The 21,498-nt window shown below is 33.0% G+C and overlaps 2 protein-coding genes across 3 annotated transcripts in view; one reads left to right on the top strand and one right to left on the bottom strand.

Moving 5' to 3' along the window:
- Positions 1-1,586: 1,586 nt before the first annotated feature.
- Positions 1,587-4,529, top strand: LOC129952003 (GPI ethanolamine phosphate transferase 1). The gene is made up of 2 exons (XM_056064414.1): positions 1,587-2,507; positions 2,570-4,529. The coding sequence occupies exons 1-2, from the start codon at positions 1,736-1,738 to the stop codon at positions 4,414-4,416; spliced, it is 2,619 nt and encodes an 872-aa protein (XP_055920389.1). The 5' UTR covers positions 1,587-1,735; the 3' UTR covers positions 4,417-4,529.
- Positions 4,530-11,886: 7,357 nt separating this feature from the next.
- The window catches only part of LOC129950878 (SPARC-related modular calcium-binding protein 2), a 56,784-nt gene continuing 47,172 nt past the window's right edge, over positions 11,887-21,498 (bottom strand). The window contains exons 5-9 of one of the 2 annotated variants that reach the window (XM_056062806.1): positions 19,148-19,384; positions 18,243-18,615; positions 18,044-18,172; positions 17,844-17,983; positions 11,887-12,838 (exon numbers count right to left, since the gene is read on the bottom strand). In XM_056062806.1, coding sequence (XP_055918781.1) covers positions 12,765-12,838; positions 17,844-17,983; positions 18,044-18,172; positions 18,243-18,615; positions 19,148-19,384 — 953 coding nt within the window. In that variant the 3' untranslated portion in view covers positions 11,887-12,764. The remainder of the gene's footprint in view (positions 12,839-17,843; positions 17,984-18,043; positions 18,173-18,242; positions 18,616-19,147; positions 19,385-21,498) is intronic. The other variant, XM_056062807.1, reaches the window with a different exon arrangement.

Genomic DNA, 21,498 nt, shown 5'->3' with positions numbered 1-21,498 from the left:
CCGACTTTATGATATCATAAACAGCGAGCTAACGGCTAAACAAAAACCACACGTTAGGTCGGTTGGGCTTTTGACAAGCGATATTTTACAATATCATGTTTCAAAACGGGCGAACTATAAATTTGCAAAACGTAATGCAGCTTCAGACCTCGGGAGTTGAAAAGATAGTTTACTTACAGTTTTTTTTTTTAAATTTACTTAATTATTTCCTTTATTTTTTTATAAATTTAACAACGGACTTGAAAGCACTGCAGCTACACACAGCTTCTGAAATAAAACAAATTAAATTGTAATGACAATACAGTTTTAAGCCTCAGCATGAAACATGGAAATCCAATGATCACCTTGCTCGCCTATGAGTAGAGATAAGTAGATAAATAATATTATTAATTTCAGTGCAAGGTTACTTTATAATCCAAGGTTAAACCAAAGTTATAAAAAACAACCATGGTTGAAAAACTAAAGCGGTTTTAAAACACCCAAAATAACCAAGGTAAAGTAATGCTGTAACCATGGTTAAAAAATTATAGTGTTTAAAAAATAAAATAAGTAAAATCAGGTCCTTTTTAGAATTTGACTGTACTGCAATAATAATGCCTTACATTTTTTGAATAAAACAATAAGATTCAAAACTGTTAAGCTCCATTTGGTTGGGTTTAATATCCCGTTTGTTATATCCCCGTTTCTTAAAACCCCGTTTCTAATAATCCTGCTATTTTATTATCCCGATTTTGCAATAAATCTAGCAGTTCAGTTTTAAAAAATTGCTCGATTTTTTTAAATTAAACAACTAGTTTTATTGCAAACTCCAATTAGAAAAAAATTAAAACAAATTAAAAAACGAGATATTTTTCTAGATTCATTTTATTGTAACTTTTCACAAATATAACAAATCAAAAATTTTTTAAATCAAAATAAAAAGACAAGCTCAAGTAATTAACAAAGTCAACCATAGCGGTAAAACCGTTTTCAAGAGGTAGAATTGCTGTAGGATACATATTGTTTGTACAAAACTAATATTGTTAACAACAATTAATGTGTATGTACGTAAAAAAAAACAAAAAAACTTACTATATTATTATATTTTAGTCAAATAATTTAACATCGTGGACTCCTGTTGTTATTTACTTTAATAACATATTTTGCAAACAATACGGGTTTTTCGGATTTGACGGGTTTTTAAAAGGCAGGATTGTAATTGATTGGGATTATGAATAGGCGGGATTTTAAAAGACGGGGTTTAAAAAATTCGATATTTTAGAAGACGGCATTTAGCACTTTTTTTCGGGATTTTTTAAGACTGGATTTCAAAAAAAAAGGATTCCAATACGATCCCGCTTCCTTTTGTATTCTTATTTGTTTGTTTATTTATTTTCTTTTTTTATATTTTCAAACTCACTCAGAAATCACTGCAAAATGAAATAAATGAAAATAAAGGGGGTTCAATTATTAGTGTGTTATAACCATAAGCATGGTATCCATTAATTTCGCACTACATTACCCACACTTATTTTGTCTCAACACCTGAACGTTGACTTTGACATTTGAGAATGAAAATAAACTTCAAAATACGATATAAACAAAAACAAAGTTATTTATTTCAAAAGATTTCATTAAATTTTATGTTAATTCAAAAAAAATAAAAATTTATCATTAATTTTAGAAGATTCCAAAACAAAAGAACATTCCTCTTCTTCTGATGTGATACTTATCCATCATTTGAACTTCAAACAAAATGTGGATAATTCACGCTATTCTTGTGCACATCGCTCTGCTCGGGTCGATTTTTGTAATCTACTTTCGATCGCCGGTGATAACTGGCCTAAATCCTCAGAAAAATATTCCAAATCCACCTGCCCACCGATTAGTTTTAATTGTCACCGATGGCCTTCGAGCTGAGTCGTTTTTCAAAAATCAATGCGCAGACATTCCCAACATTCGCCGCATAATCCGCTCTCAAGGACTTGTGGGCATTTCCCAAACTCGAGTTCCTACCGAATCTCGTCCTGGCCATATTGCTCTTATAGCTGGATTGTATGAAGATCCATCTGCAGTATTGCGCGGCTGGAAAGCGAACCCTATTGACTTCGACAATGTCTTCAATCGCAGTGCTCATTCTTACGCCTGGGGAGCCATGGACGTTCTGCATATCTTTTCAAAGATAACAGCAGAGAAGACACTCATGATTGATGCTTATGATGAGTATGATTTCACTGGTAAAAACAAATCATCCTCAGCTGTGGATCAGTGGGTGTTTGACAGAGTTAAAATGTTCTTGGACAGAAAAGCTGATAGTTTGCAAAGTGAAAAAAGTGTGGTGTTCTTTTTGCATCTGCTTGGATTAGATATTGCAGGCCATGTACACAAACCGGGATCGGAATTGTTCCTTGAAACTCTGCACAGTACCGAAAAAGGAGTTTACGAAATGTACAAACTCTTTGAGAGCAAATTTCCCGACCATAAAACGGCCTACATCTTAACATCCGATCATGGCATGACCAATCACGGTAATTATGAAGACCCACTACCTACCTTCCGTAACTAATTTGTTTCATTTTGTATTTTATAGGTTCTCACGGTGCTGGGGATCCTCTCGAGACTGAAACACCATTTCTGGTGTGGGGCGCTGGAGTAAACAACTGGAAAAAACCTCTTAAATCCCAAAAAACTATTCACATTGATGATGTCGCCATTCCACTAATCGCCATCGAACAAGGTCAAGCTGCGCCACTCATGTCTTCGCTTATTGGCCTTCCACCACCTATGAACAGTTTCGGAAAGCTTCCTAAGGATATTCTGAAGGTGTCATCAGAATATATGGCAACAGCTTCCTACACCAATGCCCTACAATTGATAGCTCAATTCGAGTCGCTGCTAAAAGCGTTTAACCGAGGAGTTTTCTCCAATTTTATGCCATCATTCAAAGCCCTCCAAGACCAATCAATAACTGAGTTTCGAACTAAAAGTGAAAAACTATTTGAGTTGAAGAATTTTGATAAAGTAATCGAGGAATCGTTCACAGTGATGCAGAACGCTTTAGATGGCATTGAATACTACCACACTTATTACCAAAACCTTCTGCTTTTCTGTACAAGTTTGTCGCTTGTTATTTGGATGTTCTGCTTGATAACATTCTTTGTGAGCAGCGACAGTCCCATGACATCATTGAGAAGTTTCATTAAACCAGTTGCTGTGGGCCTTTTGTTACTGGGATGCATTTTGATGCAGAAAATACCAATAGAAGTTGGCTTCTACATAGTTCTTCCGGTTCTTGTGTGGTCTCTGGCCATTCATAGCTCTCATAACAAGAAACGATGGCTCAAAACCCTGCTCACTAAAAGGAATTTAACAATACTGTTGACAGTTATTCTTGGAGCTGTCCTAATGGTAAGTTCATTCTTCAGACGCCAATTTATAACTTTGGTCTTTCTTCTGTTTGCTCTCCTAAAGTTCAAATCCATTTTGGGGGAAGGTGTCAAGTTCTACCTCTGGCTAGCCATGAGTCTCATACTTTCAACTTTCCCTCTTCTTTCCGATGTTATGGGCCAGAAAAACGATGTTCTTTTACTATTTGGAGCTGTGCTTGCTCTCACAAGAGGACTTATAGTGAAGTCTAATCTTCCAAGATGGATGTATGTGGTTGCAATCATTGGATTGCTGAATACATCAATCTGTGTGTTCAAACACAATAATCTAGAATCGGTGCCATTGATTTGTAGAGCTATTTCTTGGCTGTTCCTAATTCATTCGCTTGCAGCACCATTCTATGTGCACAGCAATTCTCTCAAAGCTCAAGTAGAAATAGTTTTCTTTAGCCTATCCATAGGCTATGTTTTGCTCTCTACCAGTTTTGAGGTAATTTTTGTTGTTCTTTTTTGCTCGCAGCTAATGCTTAGCTTCTCTCCGATAAATGAGCAACATAACTTAGACTATTCACGAGAAAAAGAAACTCATGACTTGGCTGAATCATTTGAGTATGCTTTGGCCATACTTCTATACACTTTATTTACGTTTTTTGGCACTGGCAATACCGCATCTGTGAGCTCATTCGATCCGAATGTTATGCGTTGTTTCATAACAACATTTTCACCATTCATTATAATGGGTCTAGTTGTATTGAAGTTATTTCTTCCAATGTTACTAAGTGTAGTTATTATATATGGAACAGTTGGAGAAGTTCTCAATGAAAGACGAGTGTTTATTGCAATGTTATTCATATGCGATGTTATGGGGTTGCAATTTTTGTATTTGGTACGAAATAAAGGATCATGGCTGGAAATTGGATCTTCGATATCGCATTTTGTTATAATGGAAGTTACAACTTTGGTTCTTGTTGCAACAACGTATTTAGTGAAATTGTATTTGAAAATGCCACTGTCTACAAAAAGACAATTTGTATTGGAAAAAATTAAATAAATTAAATTTGTTGTTAAATTAAAATTTTTAAAAAAGACTTTTGTAAATTTAGAAAAAATTGTTTTGTATAAAAGTATTATTTAATTTTTAATGAATAAAATAACTTTGTATGGCTTTATTATAAATTTTATATTTTAATTGCGCTTACTTTTAGAGGACGGATTTATTGTTGACAACCCACGGCAACGAATTAAGCACAACGAACTTTGGATATGCACAAGGAATGTTAGGTCCCTTAACAGAACACGTGCGAAAAAATAGCGGGGGCCCTAGACTGCTATAAAGCAAAACGAGTTTCCAGACCCAAGGCAAAATAGGGAGATGCTGGGAGAAGTTACAACTTCTACCGCTTACAATTGCAAGAGATTGCCAAATGCTTGTCCAACCGAGTTACAAGTAACCTCTATCGACGTTCTCTGCCGCCAAAACAATGTATCAAGAACCAGTGGCAACATTGCTAAGATGCAATCAGAGAAGCCCCTCTAACGTGCTGGGCTTCAAGTAGCCACCAACAAGGAACACCTGGTTTGATGAGAAATATCGGCAGGGAAATGCAGCCAAACAACAGGCACACAAAGCGGCGCTGCATAGAACGACGAGAGCTGTTCATGAGCTTAAGAAGAGAACACCGCAGTAGAAGAAAACACCGTCTTCTCAGAATTAAAAAGAGAGAGCATGAGAAGCGTGCGGTCGAAGATGTTGAGAGGTTTAAAAGCAGAAATGAAGTTCGAAAGTTTTATGAACAGGTGAAACGAAATTCACAGGTACATAAACCTAGTGCCGAAGGCTGCAAAGACGAAAGTTGAAAAATCATAGTGGAACCGCAGTCAATGCTGAGGATGTAGAAGGACCACTTCTGCAGACTGTATAACGGCGAACAGGAACCGGATTCCACTGTCAGGCAGGATGATCCATTCAACATAGACAACGAAAGCCAACAATCCTGTCCTCTCGACTTAGACGAAGTAAAGATTACCATATCTAAGCTGAAGTCTACAACCTGATAGGTCCTTATCATTGTTGTTTTAGACCAGGAAATTCCACAGTCGATCAAATATTCACATTAGGGCCAAGAACATCAAACCGATACCCACCATTTTTTCACCGATTTCAAGGCCGCATATGACAGCATCTACATCCGTTTGTGAAGGATGACCATGTGAAATTCACGCACGAACCTTTCGATGTTTAAAAAAGGTTTAACACAAGGTGATGCGCTGTCATGCAATGTTTTTAACATCGTACTTGAAAAAATAGTGTCTTAACTAGACGCGCTGTCTTTCACAAGTGTGTCTAATTACTAGAATATGCTGATGACATTGAAATAATCAGAAGAAGAACTCAGCGTGATGTCAATGAAGCTTTTGTGAGTATTGAGGCAGAGGAGGCAAAAATGGGTTTAACCGTTAATGAGAGCAAAACAATGTGCATGTTGTCGTTAAGAAAGGGCTTACAATACGACGCCTCGGCAAAACGTCACCATCGACAGACGTAACTTTGAGGTAGTCAAGGACTTCGTCTACCTAGGCTCCACTATAAACGCTGAAAACAAAACCAGCGCTGAGATCAAACGAAGAATAACTCTTGCAAATCGCTGTTTTTTTGGGCTAAGGGTCCGGCCACGCAATGAGCGACCGAGCGAGGAGTAGTTAAGCGACGCAAAAAAATTAGGTAGGTAGAAATGGCGATCTCAAGGCAACCTAGCCTGAGATCCAATTAGCGCTGTAGTGCGCCGTTTTGATACCAAAACTCGTTTGACCTGTGATAGAGAGGGAAAGATTTATAGCGAGAAGCTTCATAGCGATTATGTTAGAGCCATTTTGTCGCATTGAGAAAAAAGATTAGGTCTCTAATCTTTGTCTCAGATAGCTCATCAAGTTCGTGAAAGAATACTTTTCTTAAGCATTTCATTCTAGTGTTTGCCAAAGCAGGACATTTGCAGAGGAAATGGATTATCGTTTCACTTTCTCTTTGGTCACTACAACTACGGCAAAAGGTGTTTTAAGAGATACAGAACTTCTCTGCATGAACTCCTATAGGCCAGTGTCCAGTACAAACCGCAACAATCCTGGCTATTTCTTGCCTTGGCCTGCATAGAAGATCGTTTGTACGGGATTTATTATAGGTGGGCCATATCTTCCTAGATATAATGCAGTTGGGTAAATTGCTCCACCTTCGGTTTGATTCAGTTTGGTAGATGGAAAGCATTTCGGTTTTGGTTTGGGCTTTGTTTAAGTATCTTACATGCCTCCCTTATTGCCAGCAGTTCAGCCTGAAAAACGCTAGCAAAGTCAGGAAGCCTAAAAGATTTAGTTACATTTAGGGACTCAGGAAAGATCCCAGAACTAACTCCGCACTCCATCTTTGAGCTGTCAGTAAAGATGGTTGTGTCGGATCTTATCGACAGGATGTCATCCTCCCAATCTTCTCTGGATAGGAAAATAAACTTTAAACTCTTACTAAGGCTCAAAGTAGGAGTGCTGTAGTCAGTGTCTATCAAGATAATATCTGAGGGAATCAATTTCGTTGTGTTGCTGTGACCATAAGGTTTTGACAACCAGCTGTTTGATTCCTTCAGCCTAATAGCGCTGCAGGAAACTATGTATTTTAAAAAGTTCGATTGGTGGTACCCACGCAAGCTGTTTTCTGAACCTCCTTTAGCTTATCAATATTATAGGCTTTGCTAAGAGCAGGCCACCACCCAATCGAACCATATGCTAAGATTGGACGTACTACGGCTGCGTACGTCCATAAAATCATCTTCGACTGAAGTCCCCACTTGTTGCCGAAAGTTTTGCTGCAGGCGTAGAAGGCAACACAGTCCTTCTTAACCCGTTTTTCAATATTTATTTTCAAGTTTAGTTTAGGATCGAGTATAAATCCCAAATATTTTGCACTGGAAGACAATGATATGATTTGACCGTTGAGTCGAGGTAGCGTGAAGGGTGGTACTTTAGTTTTGGTGGTAAAGAGCAACAGTTCAGTTTTACTTTGGTTAACTCCTAGTCCTCATCACAGAGGTGTATTTTCCTCACACCGATAGAACCAAATCATCCGCATAGGCTACCGCCTTCACTCCACATCTTTCTCATTTAACGAGAATTGTATCCATGACCAGAAGAGGCGAAAGGACACTACCCTGGGATGTTCCCCTACTCACGTATTTTGTTGCGATTGTATTGCCTTGAGTGGCTCGAATTAGAACACATGAAATCGTATGGAGGTGGCCACTTAAACCATAAGTGACTCCGCGATTTTTTAAGCGACAGAGCGACACGTCGCTCTGCAATCAAATCGCGATCGCTGAGCGACGTAGAAAAAAATGTGTACAATAAACACTGAAATTTTAATTTTAGTCGTCCAAGGCCGCTCATGACAGGACACCCACAAAGATTACAAAAATAAAAATGTCACTCATAAAGAGTGGGAAAAAGTTGGAAAGATTTGTAATTGTTCTGGTAAGTTTTTATTTATTTATTTAATCTTTTTTTTTGTTCAATGCCAGAAATCCCAAAAATATTGCGCTAGCTCATTTCTTCTATTCAAGCATTGCTTGAGCTTCTGTTATAACGGAACTGTACTTCTTGGGTGGTTGCATTTGAGCTAAATCATTGGCCATTTCTGCAGACACTTGTATATAATCGAACTTTACTTTAATCGAACATACGACAATATTGCCCAAATCGTTCTGGTAATTTGAGAAGATATAAAGGATGAAATTCACTATAATGTTCCCCTTCCACGATTTATTGGGTTGTACATCGAATCTACGGATTCTCCATCTATAAATATGAACGCGACTATCAACTAGAAAGCTATGACGAACCGCACTTGACGATGGTATTTTCCAACTGATCGCTAAGCGACGTGTCGTTAAGTAAAGCCCTCTATTGAGGGGCCGAAATGTCGCTATATTAGAACCTCATCATTCCCTTCCCCCTATACGGTGAAGAAGCATTGATTATGACAAAAGGGGATGAAACCACCTTTGATCGTTTCGAGAGAAAAGTTGGAGCGCGAAAATGGAGAGATCTAGCTAGGGACCGATCTAGATGAAGAAGTTTTTTGGGTGAGTTGCTAGGTCACACAGGACTGTAGTGCCACATTAATTAAGATACTTGTAGATGCCATCATCGGCTTAGGCTTTTTTTTAAAGAAGCTTTATCCGATGTTTATAAGGAGGAGACCATAGTAGCCCTCATAGATTATATCCTATTATTGTGGAAGAAGTGCATACCTGCGATGCGTTCTGAAGTCGGGGCCGGACTAAAGTGTTATACAGAGCGAGAGTAACATAAGGACCCTGAAATTCCTTAACAACACCTAACATAGAGTTAACTTTACTAATCGGTTTAAAGTTTAGTATCTGAGGTTAGGTTAGGAATATAATCCGTGCAAATGCTGTGAGCTTTTAACCGAGTTCTAGGGTACTTGAGCAATAATACAAAAATGCAAGTAGTTTAGGAATTGTCGAACGTCCAGTTCTTGAAGTTATATTTAAATTTACACAAACAACTTGTTCAAAAAGTTTGAGAATACAGGACATTCTAGAGATTGGTCTGTAATTACAAATGTCAGAAATATTTGAATGCCTTCTTTCATAGGGTTGGGAATTTACCTGAGTTTAGAGATATTGCAAATATACGAAGAAGGGGAGATGCCACTTGACTTAAATGTGATTAGACAATTGGATTAATTTTATTTTCCAAGAGGATTAAACATCTTAAAGTAATGCCAAGTAAAGCAAGATTTTGTTTAACGTCGTTTGAACAATATTAAAAACAGTCTGAGGACAGTCTTGCAAGTATAGAAATAAATTCTTATCGATTTTTTTTTCCGTTTTATGTTGACCTTCCAAAAGCTTTTGGACAAAAGAATTGTCCATATCTATAAGATATTTGGTATATAATTTATTGGAGAAAGAGCTAAACTCGAATGACATGCTTTTTATAAGGATTTAAGATTTAGTTTAATTTAGTTTAATACGCCAATTTCGTTTTGGCACCAAGGTTGCCATATTAGTGTTGATATCCACTCAAATATCCCTTTTACAGAAAAGATATAAGGTTGCTTTTTTACGTACCGTACTTTATAAAGAGTCGTAATATAAGATTGCAGTATTTTATAGTCCTATTTGGGAAGATCCCTATGCAGTTTGTATTCAAGTACCAAATGCTAAACCTTGTTAAAGCCTTGAGCAACATCTAAGAATATAGCCGAGAATACTTGTTTTTCTTAAAGTGCTTTTTCCAATATATCCACAGCAGTTTTTCGAAAGCTTTTGCTATGATGGGTATAAGGAATATTGATCTCTTAGATATTACTCCATTTTAGGTATAACAATGACTTTTGCAAATTTCTGATGATGCGATTTAATGTTTTAGGCGTTTCAAATGGGAGGGCATTTCTTTCAAAACCATAGCTGTAATAAGATCATCACCTGACGATTTTTATTAGATAAATTATGTTGACACATGCTTTTTATTTCTTTGAGCTTGACAAAAGCAATTTCGCAATCGTAGTTCCTATCAACAAACTATAAGGGAGCTAAAGCCGTATTTACTAGAAATAGTTAAAATATATTCGCTTAATCAAATTTTTATTTCAGGGTTATTTATAGTAATATTTGAAAATCAGGTTTTGTATATGGAGAAAAACTAAACACTAAACATCATTTTTTACTATATTAAATTTGTGATAACTCCACAAAAGATTGTTTGTGATTAAGCCGAGCATACCTAGAACTGAAATCTGTCCTGTCACCTCGATGCAAGATAGTGGGATTGGGGGAGGGTGAAGCTTCTCCCACAGTAGACACCATTATTAACTTGGAAAGCTATTAGCTTGAGATTTTCTTCTTTTTTGAGTTCGAAATATAGTTAAGATACTTTCTTAACTCAATGATAAAATTCCTAGAGCATGGTCTAACGATGAATCGGAATAAAAATCGACAAAATTATATAATTTCTTTAAATACCTTTAATTTTAAAAAGAAATAGAGATAAGTATGGTATTTTGTTACAATCAGATGGGCAATATGTTAATGAACTAGAAAACTGGTGAAGAAATAGAACTGATCTTGATTCAAAATAAAAATCGGTTGAAAATAGGATAACAATGTCTTAAGGTTGAAGATAACAAACAGGCAAAAAAGTTTGGGTGTTAGAAGTTTTTGGACAAATTGTATGTTGAACTTACGCTTTACTCATAGCCTTTATATGTAAGACTGGGCAACTCTGTTTTGAACTTAAAACTGTATATGTTCTGAAAGCTGTTTTTTTGCACTAAAAAGCAAGAAAATCCTTTGAAAAAAGGCAAAATATTTGCAGTTCGATTTAGTTCAAGTTCAGTTATAAATAACTTTTATATAGATGGATTACAAACAGATTATGGGGTTGGTTGAAGCGTGTACTCCGACGGAATAAATCTATGTCTCTCATTTCGTCTCCCCAATCACTGTAGCGTGATCCAGGTAGAACTTCTAGAAATCAAAGAAGTCCTCTCTTGGCTCAGAAAAAAATATAAAATATAAAATCATTGGACTCTGCCTGTTAAATAAACTTACGAACAGCTCGAATATCTTGTGGAGTCGGCGGAGCAGTTCAACATTCATCTTATTTTGGTGTAAGGTCATAAAGCCATTCTAGGAAATTGCAAAGCCTACGAACTTGCAAAAAAAAGAACAACTACATATTTAATGGGCAACAAATCCAACATCGGTATAGTGCTAGCTACTTGTAAGCTTAAGAAAAGCCATTCTACCATAGAAAATGGAAACCAAAGTTGGTCTAATGCAACCACTTGTTTGCAAATGCTTGATGCTAAACAATCTAAGCAACTCATTCCGGTTGGTAGATTGCACATAAGATCCGTTACAGTAGTCCTTGCAGGACACTGCTTAATGAGTAGGTATGCTTTCCGACTTGAAGTTCCTGTAAACGATGTTTGTAGAAATTGCCTGGATGAAGAAGAAGACGAGACAGTATCTCACTTTCTATGTTTATTTCCTTTCGCAAAGACAAAGATTCCACCTTGGAGACTTTTACTATAATGATCGTAGTGATCTAAGAAACTCCAACATGTATTGTCTCAAACTCTTAATAACTGGTTCAACGCAACAAGGAAGGTTGATCTTAACATCCATATGGTATTACAAACGCACTAACTATTGATCTAAGTGTGTTGGTTTTCCAATCCTTAACCAAACCTAATCTAAGTGCAAGAAACATCAATGACCGGCAAATTATCTCTATACCCTTAAGCTCCCATACTACAATTCTCCTTCTTCCAATTAAGGTAGAAAAGCAAGCTATAAGACAACGGATGGAGTTTTTTTTCTGATCAAGATTTAAATTATAATGTGACAAGCTGATCAGCAACCAACTTTGTTTGAAATAACAGTTCTCACTTACAATTTGAAAGAAAAAAACAACAAAACAAATTCTTATATTTTAAATTATTTACATAATAGAAATTTTAAAATGTGTTTTATTTCTTTTTTTATATTGTTTTCTAGACACACTTAAAGATTAAAATGAACATAATATTAAAATGGGGGTAAAAACATGATATAATATTATTTATTTAATTAAAACTATCACCTAAATTATTATAATTACATATGTATCTATAATATTAAAATATCTACAAAACAAAATGTTGTTTATCTTAAATTCATTCACATTAGTCTTATATAAATAAAACAAAAATAATAAAATCACTGGTTATGAGTTCTCTTCCACTCTCTTTCTTCTTTTTCTCTTCTTATCATTATCAGCATTCATTCAATTACATAAGTTGTATGTAGATCTTTTTTCTCTTCGTCTCTTTTATTTTCTCTTTGTTCTTTATTAAAATAATTAAAATCAATTTTAAATACTATTTTAAAATGTCTGTAAACATAAATATTATAAACAAATCAATCTTTTAATACATAAAATTCTTCTCTTTCGAGAAAAAATCATTACTTATTAATTCTACGAGACCTAAATTATATTATACTGTGTTTTACAAAACTGATTAATTTTGTGTTAAATTCGAAGAGTAAAATATTTTGAAAACAAACAAAAATTAAATATTTGTTTAATATAAAATTACATATAGACATAATATATTATGTTAATTATTGAACAATAAACACAACAACAATATAATGGCACAAAATATGCACACAGTGGATGAGTGGAATACTTTTTGTTTTCATTTTTATAATCCATGTTTAAGGCTATAAAATTTAATTTGTGCACTTCAGAGATGCAGTGTAAGTAAAAGCTGCTGTTTCTGTCATGGTTATGGAAAAATGTTTCAAAATTACATGCTTTTTAGGAAAAGTACAGTCAGGAGTTCGACTACTCAATCAAATATGTGTTCAATGGATTCGGTCCGTTTAACTTCGAAGGCTTATTTGTTATTGCTTCAATCACTGAAAAAAAAACAAAGCAATTAATACATTTTTATTATATGCATTCAGAAAAAACAACAACAAGTATAAACAATAAAAGGAAATAAACTAGTAACTATTGGCCTTAAAGGCATTTAAAAATCGAATAGAAGAAGAAGGCATTATTTGGTTTGTTTAATCTTAAAAGGACTCTACAAATCGTATTTCGAGTTTTGTCTTTAGGATTTCTTTTTCAAAAAAGAGGTTGACATGCGACGACACACCATTCTTGCTCGTTTGTCGATTTTTCTAAGCTTTTAACAAAATATTAATAACAATATTATTTTTGCGAGATTCAAAATTTGGAGTTAATATTTTTCTTTGTTAATTTTTGTATTCGTGTTTTGTTTAAATAATTGTCAATTAAATTTTTCCAAAAAAGTAACCATAAAGCTAACAACAATATTTTGCATATGATATAATAAGTTTAATTTCAATATCTGTTTTTGTTCCCGAGATTTTGATTCAAAAACCAACATTTGTATCAATTTTAACAACATTTTTTTTTTTAAAGTTTCTATTTCTTATGAAATCCAGGATTGGATTGGACCATTATCTTATGTTTATAATAAAATTTAAAAAAGAATAAAATAATTTTAAAGTCAACTCACAAAATATCAAAACATCAATTTTTAACAATTTTACGGAGTACTTTTAGATATTCATTAAAATTTTAACGAATGTTGAAAATAATTTTAATTCTTCCCAAAATATTCGAGACGAAATTCAATTTTTACCAACATTTAGTAAGTAATTTAGTGTGAACATCACCACAATACCTACAGATCCCACCGGAACTCCCTATATACCTCACATTTTTGACTCAGTTTTAGCTTTTAATAGTGACTCTGTTACAGGAACTGTATTAAACAACTTCATCCCTATCAAAGCTCCCTCGAAACCAAAAATAATTTGTATATCTCGTCTGGACCCAGTTACAACGCCAGAAGATATAACTTCCCACTTAGTATCTACCAAGAGCATACCTTCCAGCTCATCCATCAGGTGTACAAAGATCAGTAAACCAAAAAGCTTTTTTTCCTCTTTTAAATTAAAAACGAATCCCACTTACTTTGATTCTATTTGCAAACCAAATATATGGCCCGCAGAAACTTTAGTCAAAGAATTAGAAGTCAAAGTCAAGTTTCTTTGAAAACCAAGTCAAATTTTATTGTTAACAAGGCAAGTTCTATGCTTGATTTTATAAAACGCTGGGCAAAGGAATTCAATGATCCCTATGCTACTCTTTCTTTGTATAATTGTCATTTTCGTCCTCATCTTGAATATGCTTCGCAGGTATGGACTCCCTATTACGAAATTTATAGAAAACGTATTGAATCAATTCAATATAATTTCATTCACTTTGCCCTAAAGGGTCTTCCTTGGGATGATCCTTATGATCTGCCTCCCTATGAACATCGTATTCTACTTCTTTAAATGCAATCTCTCCATCAAAGGCGTGTTAATAATGACTTAGCATTTTTTCATCAACTCATTAATGTTGAAATTGATGCACCTTATTTGATATCTTGTGTACATTTCAATTACCCAGGCGGAACTCATCACCTGCGTACATTTGATTTTATACATATTGACTTCCATAGAACTAACTATGGGAAAATTGAAGCTTTAAGTCGAATGAGCATTTTATAAAACTTAAACTGTTCATCGATAGATTTAAATTTAAATAAGGTGGGATTAAAATCATTGCAAGAGAAAGACAGCTTTCAAAATGTTAACGACACCAAACAAACTTTACACTTTTTCTTGTTTTTGTTTAAATCGGGTAATTGGTCATGTTTGAAGATTAGAAAATAAAGAAAGATGAAGTATTTATACATAAGTATTTTATAGATTTAAAAACTGATTTAATAGCTTAAGATAGTTACATACCCAAGAACGTTAAGTTATCTCAAACATTTTTATTTTGTATTAATAGTTAAAACGACCTCTGACAATATTTATGTATTTATTGGCTACGTTCAGGAAAATGCTTAAAGTTCTGAATGCACTGGTATTTATTGTTGCAATATTCATCAAATCGAAATGAGAAACACTCACATTACCAAAAAGATAAATGTCAATTTCGACAGTTGTCTTTTTTTCTATTCTTATTTATTCTGAGAAATTATTTTCTTTCAACAAATAGTAATTGTTAACTTCCCATAGGAAGTTATTGTAATGGGTCCGATTTGTCAAATTGAAAATTTTGACATTTCTCGACGTTTCAAGGTCCCTAGAGTCGAAATAAAAGATTTTTAGAAAGATGTCTGTGCGTGCGTATGTACGTACGTTTGTACGTCCGTACGTTCGCGACGTTTTTTTCGTCCTCCATAGCTCAAGAACCAGAAGAGATATCGACTTCAAATAAATTTTGTTATACAGATAATAAGGCAGAAAGATGCAGAAAGGGCTCTCAACAAAATTAAGTGGGTGGTGTTTTTACCATAGCAGTTTGAAAAAAGGATGAACATTTTGGTTAACCCCAAATATCTTACGAACCAAAAACGCTAGAGACTTGAATTAAATTTTATATAAAGATTTTAACGTGATACCAAACAGGTATATTTTTTGAAAAAAATCAATATAACGGTTTTTTTATAAATCAATAAAACTGAAAAAAAAATTTGTCAGCTCTAAAATTTTACGACTGAAATATGATTTCATCTCTAAAACAATTTTGTGCAACGAAGAATAATGTTTTTGACATCTGATAAAATTTTGAGAAAAACCTAATTGACAGTTTTTTTTATAAAAAATAAAAATCTAAAAAAAACATTACTTAAAGTTCGTTAAAATTGAATATCGATTCAAATATCTTTTCAAAAACTTAAAATTTTGGCTTCAAACGTATTTTATCTTATAAAAAATATTGTTTTCAACATTTTGAAAAATGTTGAGAAAAATCGAATTGACAGTTCTTTTACAAAAAATAAAAAACCTAAAAAAAATGTATAAAAGTTGGTAAGAAATGATTTTCGACTCAAATATCTTGTCAAAACTTTGAGATATTGGCTTTAATTTACTTTTATCTTTCGTAAAATCTTGTTGTAAACATTCAGTTAAAGTTTGAAAAAAATCGAATTGACAGCTTTCTTACAAAAAAATAAAAACCGAAAAAAAAATAACAAAAGTTGGTAAAAAATGATTTTCGACTCAAACATCTTTTAAAAACTTTGAGATAATAGCTTGTAATTAACTTTTTCTTATAAGGAATATTGTTTTCAATATTAAGACAAATTTTGAGAAAAATCGAATTGACAGTTTTCTTACAAATAATAAAAACCTAAAAAAAAATGTATAAAAGGTGGTAAAAATTGATTTTCGACTCAAATATCTCGTTAAAAATTTTAAATATTTCCTTCAAACTAATTTTTTCTTATAAGAAGTATTGTTTTTAACATTTGGTAAAATTTTTAAAAAATTCGAATCGAAAGTTTTTTTACAAAATATAAAACTCTAAAAAAAACAATACTAAAACTTGGTAAAAATTTACTTACGACTCAAATAGCTTTTCAAAAATTAAAAATATTGTCTTCAAACTTTTTTTATTTCACAGATTATATTGTTTCCGATATTCAGTAATTTTTATATAAGAATCCAACAGTCCGTTTTTTCATAAAAAATAAAATCTACAAAAAATAGTACACAAATTTGGTAAAAATTGATACAGACAAACTTTTAAGCAAAACAAATCGACAGACGGGATGGGAAGTTATCAGTTTGGGTCGCATCCCAGCGTCTTTTTTTATTTTGTAATTGATTACAATTTCAGAATCGTCAGACACTCTTATGTGTCTGAGTAGAAAAAGAAACACTAATATTTTTTGATTTTGAGTTGTCAGTTCTCTGCTGTGGACTTATTAAGAAAAATGTCTACTGACACTCGATATTGTAAAGTCAAACGATTGCATGATCACAGAGCATTATGCTCATCAATTGGTTAGCAGAATTAATATTTGGCCTGTTTGTTTCTTAGTTCAGATATCTCTCTTTTGCTGTCAGAAATCTTATAACAGAGTTTCTGAGATTCGATTTCTCAAGAATTATCTATTTCACAATTCAAAAAGGATGAAAAGAAATGCAAAACTTAATTGATTTCTTAGTGAATTCGAATATTGCTTTCCTTCTCCTGCTTTGCCTATCCGTCTAAGAAATCTAAGAAATATTTATGAACTGCGTTATCTGCACAAATTGAGGTTTACGCACCTAACTAACGTTGTGAATAGAGTTGTTGCAACACCTTGCAGTTAAAAAATAAATAAATAAATTAGGTAGGGCAACAGTCCCTTGAGAACTATTGCTTAATTACTAACAACTCTCAACCATTTCTGTGTGCGAGTAAAGTTACCAGAGACGAAGGCCACCTACAGTCCCGAATCCGAAAAGCTTATTTGAGAGAGCACTTTTCATGACAAGAACTAATTTTAAAGGAATTGTCAATTAATCGCAAAAGGCAGTGCCTGTGAATAAGGCTTCAGATTAGGCAGGTTTCGAAAACAAGACCTCTGGTATGACAGTCCAACGCACTAACCATCTCGCTACGGTTACTGCTTGTCCAGTTAACTGCTTATAAATCAAAACTTCTTAATATCTTAAAGGAGCGCTTTGCTTTTTTAAAACAGCTTAAAAGTGGCTTAACCTGACTAATTAGTATGCACTCTTGTTATTTAGCTGTAATAATACATGCCTTTTTACCAAACGCAATAACCATAGCTTAGAGGCTTTTTGATGTAAGTTTGAACACTAAAAATTTTTGATTTTGTTTGCGCAAACTATGTTTAAAAATCAAATATTGAAGCAATCTTATGTGAATTAGTTTCGGTTTTTCTTAAAAACATCAAGCAATAAATAAATTTAAATTTGAAAAGAAATGAAAGGAAAACCAACATACGACCGAAAAATTGATTTTTTATCGTGTTTCATTGGTCATCTAAAAAACCCCAAAAATTAAGCTTATCAAGGAAAGAATCAATTTAATAAATACCTTTTTCAGTTGTATTCTGCAATCCATCTTCATCCGTTCGTTGTGCGTTTAGACAATTGAGCCATTCGGAAAGCGTAATTTTCTTATCACTATTAACATCACAATATCTCGGCATCTTTTTACCACATTTCCCGAGAGTCCTAGAAAGATATAAATTAATTGTATTTCTCAAAATTAAACATGAAGATTTTTAAACCTACTTGTGAGCCGTAACAAGTTCTCGAAAAGTTTTCCATTCTTTTCGTTCCCATGATTTATTTTTGTTCTTATCCAGCAATACAAAACTCAAAGTGGCAATTCGTTCGTCTTCGGAGTTCCATTTTGTTGAGCTAAAAATTGAACGGTGAGGTTTTTGTGAAATACACAACCTTGATAGACCTTTAATATCTGCAAATTTACCTTGTAATAGAATTGGCACCAATTTGGTCTTTCAAAAAGTCTTTAAGATCTTTCAGAAACTCGGTTTTCCTTGGCTCTGGACAGCCTTTCATCGGCCGACTTGTTGGATATATCGAGTCACATTGCGGTCGCTTGTCTTTCAACGAAGTCCCTGGTATATTTTTGCCCGTATCTTCGTGAACACACCAACAATAACCCGTGGAGCGATAGCACTGCACCCTCTGATATCGTCCATCGGCTGTGCACTCCGGAATGTAGAGAGCAGAAGCACCAGTTTGTTCGTCCAGGGCTACCATTCGGTCAGCTTGGCAATCATAGTCTCCATCTGAGTCACGAAGTGTTTGTCCAGAGTCCTGCAAGATGGCTCGCAGATCTACAATATCAAAAACAAACAGTTCATTTTGTTTAAAAAAAGCTTTACTCTCCAAGGTTCGTGTACTCGTATCAAAGGCACATTCTACTCGTATTTTAAAAAAAGGAAAAAGAAAACCTATTCTTGTTTTGATTAGTAAAAGTTTTACGGTGAAAATAATTTTGAATTTTGAATGATATAAAGTTGTTAGTAATTGAATAAATTACAATCTGATTTTCAAGGCCAAAGGAATCAGTTTGTCGGTAGAGGGCGTTAGTATGTTTTTTGTTTTCAATTTCTTGTAATCAATGCAAAATGAATTTTGAGTAATAAATATTAAATAATAATTATAATGAACAATCCAAATTGAGTTAGTAAAAGTTTTATGAATCTTTGTTTTCAATTTTTTTTGAATTTTCTAAATTTTTGGAAAGAAAGAAGACAAAACTATATATGATAGACATTTTTATCTTTTGTTTCTCTCTCACAACACACAAAATAAAATCAAAACAAAATGAAATGAAATGATATGAAAGAACTATAATATACGTACAATCTTTTACTGAATCACTGATGTTATTATAAGTTCCATTGTCATCATCGAAATCGTATTCACCGGAATCGGCATAGTCTTCCAATGTGTGACTACTTTCATTATCATCTTCACTGATGGTGTGCTCTTCCGATGGAATTTTATGGATTTTGTGATTTTGGGTTTGATGGAGAGTAGGATTAAACTTATTTTGCTGATTATTGATAACAGATGGCGTTTGTTTGTTGTAGAGATGACCTGTATGTATTGTAGTAGTAATAGTTTGGGTATGTTGTTGAGAAAAAAAGGACTAACCATAACTTTAACATAAGAAAAAGATACAACAACAACAACAACAAGAATATGGGGTGGGAGTTTCAACTTATCTATAGCTACAATTTTATCCGTAAACATTTAAGAAAAGTGCTATTTTGTTGTATAAGGAAATGTGTAAATTTAAAATAAACAATTTTTTGTTTTGGAAAAAAATACAAACATCTTAATTGTGGGGGAGAGTTTTTGAGTGTTTATTTAAAAAAAAATATTATGTGTAAAATAATAGCGTATTGTGAAGAAGATAAAGCAAGAAAGAAATATTAGTGCATTGGAAACATCAGACAAAAATGTTCTACGTACTAAATATAGTAGACGGTTACAAAATTCTAACAAATAAAATTCAATTGTATGCTTATCAATTTGTATAAATGTTACTAGAGTTTTCATTCACACCAATAATATAGCCACAATTAAAATTCTATGCGCATATTTCTGCGAGAAAGGTCAGGTATTTATAATGAGAACATTTAAGGTATTTACATAAAGAAGTACATAAGACATGGAAAACAGCCAATTTTAATTATTACAAAATAAGACTTTTATTTTTAAATTTTTGAAATATTTTGAAGTCGGGTTTACTGTCCTAATAAAAATTGATTTCTAAACAATCATTCGTCTATTATTTTTTCTTACATTTTTAGAAGATAATCTTTGATTAATATCAACTACCAATTGATAGTTGACAATACTCAAAATGGAAATAATATTGCGACCTATTCAGTCTCCAAAAATTACACTATAGCGGCTGTTGTTCAATCTCACTCAAAGGGGTACTGCTCGAAACTATGGTCGATAAAATTACGCTTTTCTTTCTGTCCCACAAATTTTTTAATTTTTCTATCACATCAGGTTTTTAAAATATGCCCTCTTAAACTAAAGCTAAATATAAAAAAAAAATAAGACTCATAGACTCAAAATATCTCTTTACAATACATTGTATGATGATTGTGAAAAGTACAAATATGTCTCTTCTGGATACAATTTACAGTAGCTTACGAAGTTTCTTTGGCACATTTGACTCTATGTGATGTTTTGAGAAAACCCTGAATTTGATTTTTTCATAGTTTAAAAAAAAATGGTTTTGGGTTAATTCTCAGCATTGATCTCGTGTTCACACTTTAATTTTAACTACTTACTTAATTTTTTAAAATACCGCTTTTCAACATTTTTTTAAAAAATTTATTTCAAAAACTTAATACTTTCTTTCAAACCGTTTCGTTTAGTTTAGCTTTTCTTTCCGGTATTTGAAAGAGGGGTGAAATAAAACTTAATGAAGATTTTTCGAATATGAAATAATATAAAAATTGCAAATGATTATTGAAGAAAAGGATTATAAATTAAGTGATTAGAGAAAAATCTACTCCATTCTTTTGATAGGTTCAAAAAGAATTATATACATATGTACATATATGTGTTTTTCGATTTTTAAAAAGTAATATCTCAAAAACCTGATGCGATACATTCTTTTTGAAGTCGGATTTGAATTAATGTCATTAAAATCCATTAAAAAAGTGAAATTTGAAATTTGCCAGGAAGAAAATCTTGCGGACAAGTGTGATAGAGTATTTTAAGAAAGCATAAAGCGTGGCTTTAGATTTTGCTGATGAATTGTTATACTAAGTTTTTTTACAAAAAAATTTATCAAAAATTAATTATCTTGGTGAAATATTATTACGTCATTTTGTCATTATAAAAATAAAAATTGAAAACTCAAAATAAGTACTAAAAAGTATTTGTTTCGTGATCTTATTCCAAAAATGGTAAAATTTTGATTTGAAAACTTTTAAATAATTATTCTATTCTAAGAATCCACAGAAAAGTTAAAATTAAAATTAAGAAAAACAACAAAGTTTAACATACTAGGTTTCCTTTTCATATTAAAAAAGGGAACATTTTTCAGTAAAAATCAATTAATGTTTTATGCTAAAAAATAAAATAAGTTATGACCAATTCATACATTTGATAACTTCATGAACGAAGCTAAACCACGATTACACGTTCGGTTGCGCCGACTTTGACATATTGAATATCATAAG

The sequence above is a fragment of the Eupeodes corollae genome, chromosome 3, assembly GCF_945859685.1.
Source record: "Eupeodes corollae chromosome 3, idEupCoro1.1, whole genome shotgun sequence".
In the NCBI taxonomy this organism is placed as follows: domain Eukaryota; kingdom Metazoa; phylum Arthropoda; class Insecta; order Diptera; family Syrphidae; genus Eupeodes; species Eupeodes corollae.
The sequence above is the reverse complement of the archived record's forward strand: the minus strand, read 5'-3'. Positions and strand labels throughout refer to the sequence as shown.

Coding starts and splice junctions, on each gene's coding strand:
- LOC129952003 (XM_056064414.1), top strand. CDS start 1,736: ATGTGGATAATTCACGCTATTCTTGTGCACATCGCTCTGCTCGGGTCG. Junction 2,508..2,569: donor TCATGGCATGACCAATCACG/GTAATTATGAAG, acceptor TGTATTTTATAG/GTTCTCACGGTGCTGGGGAT.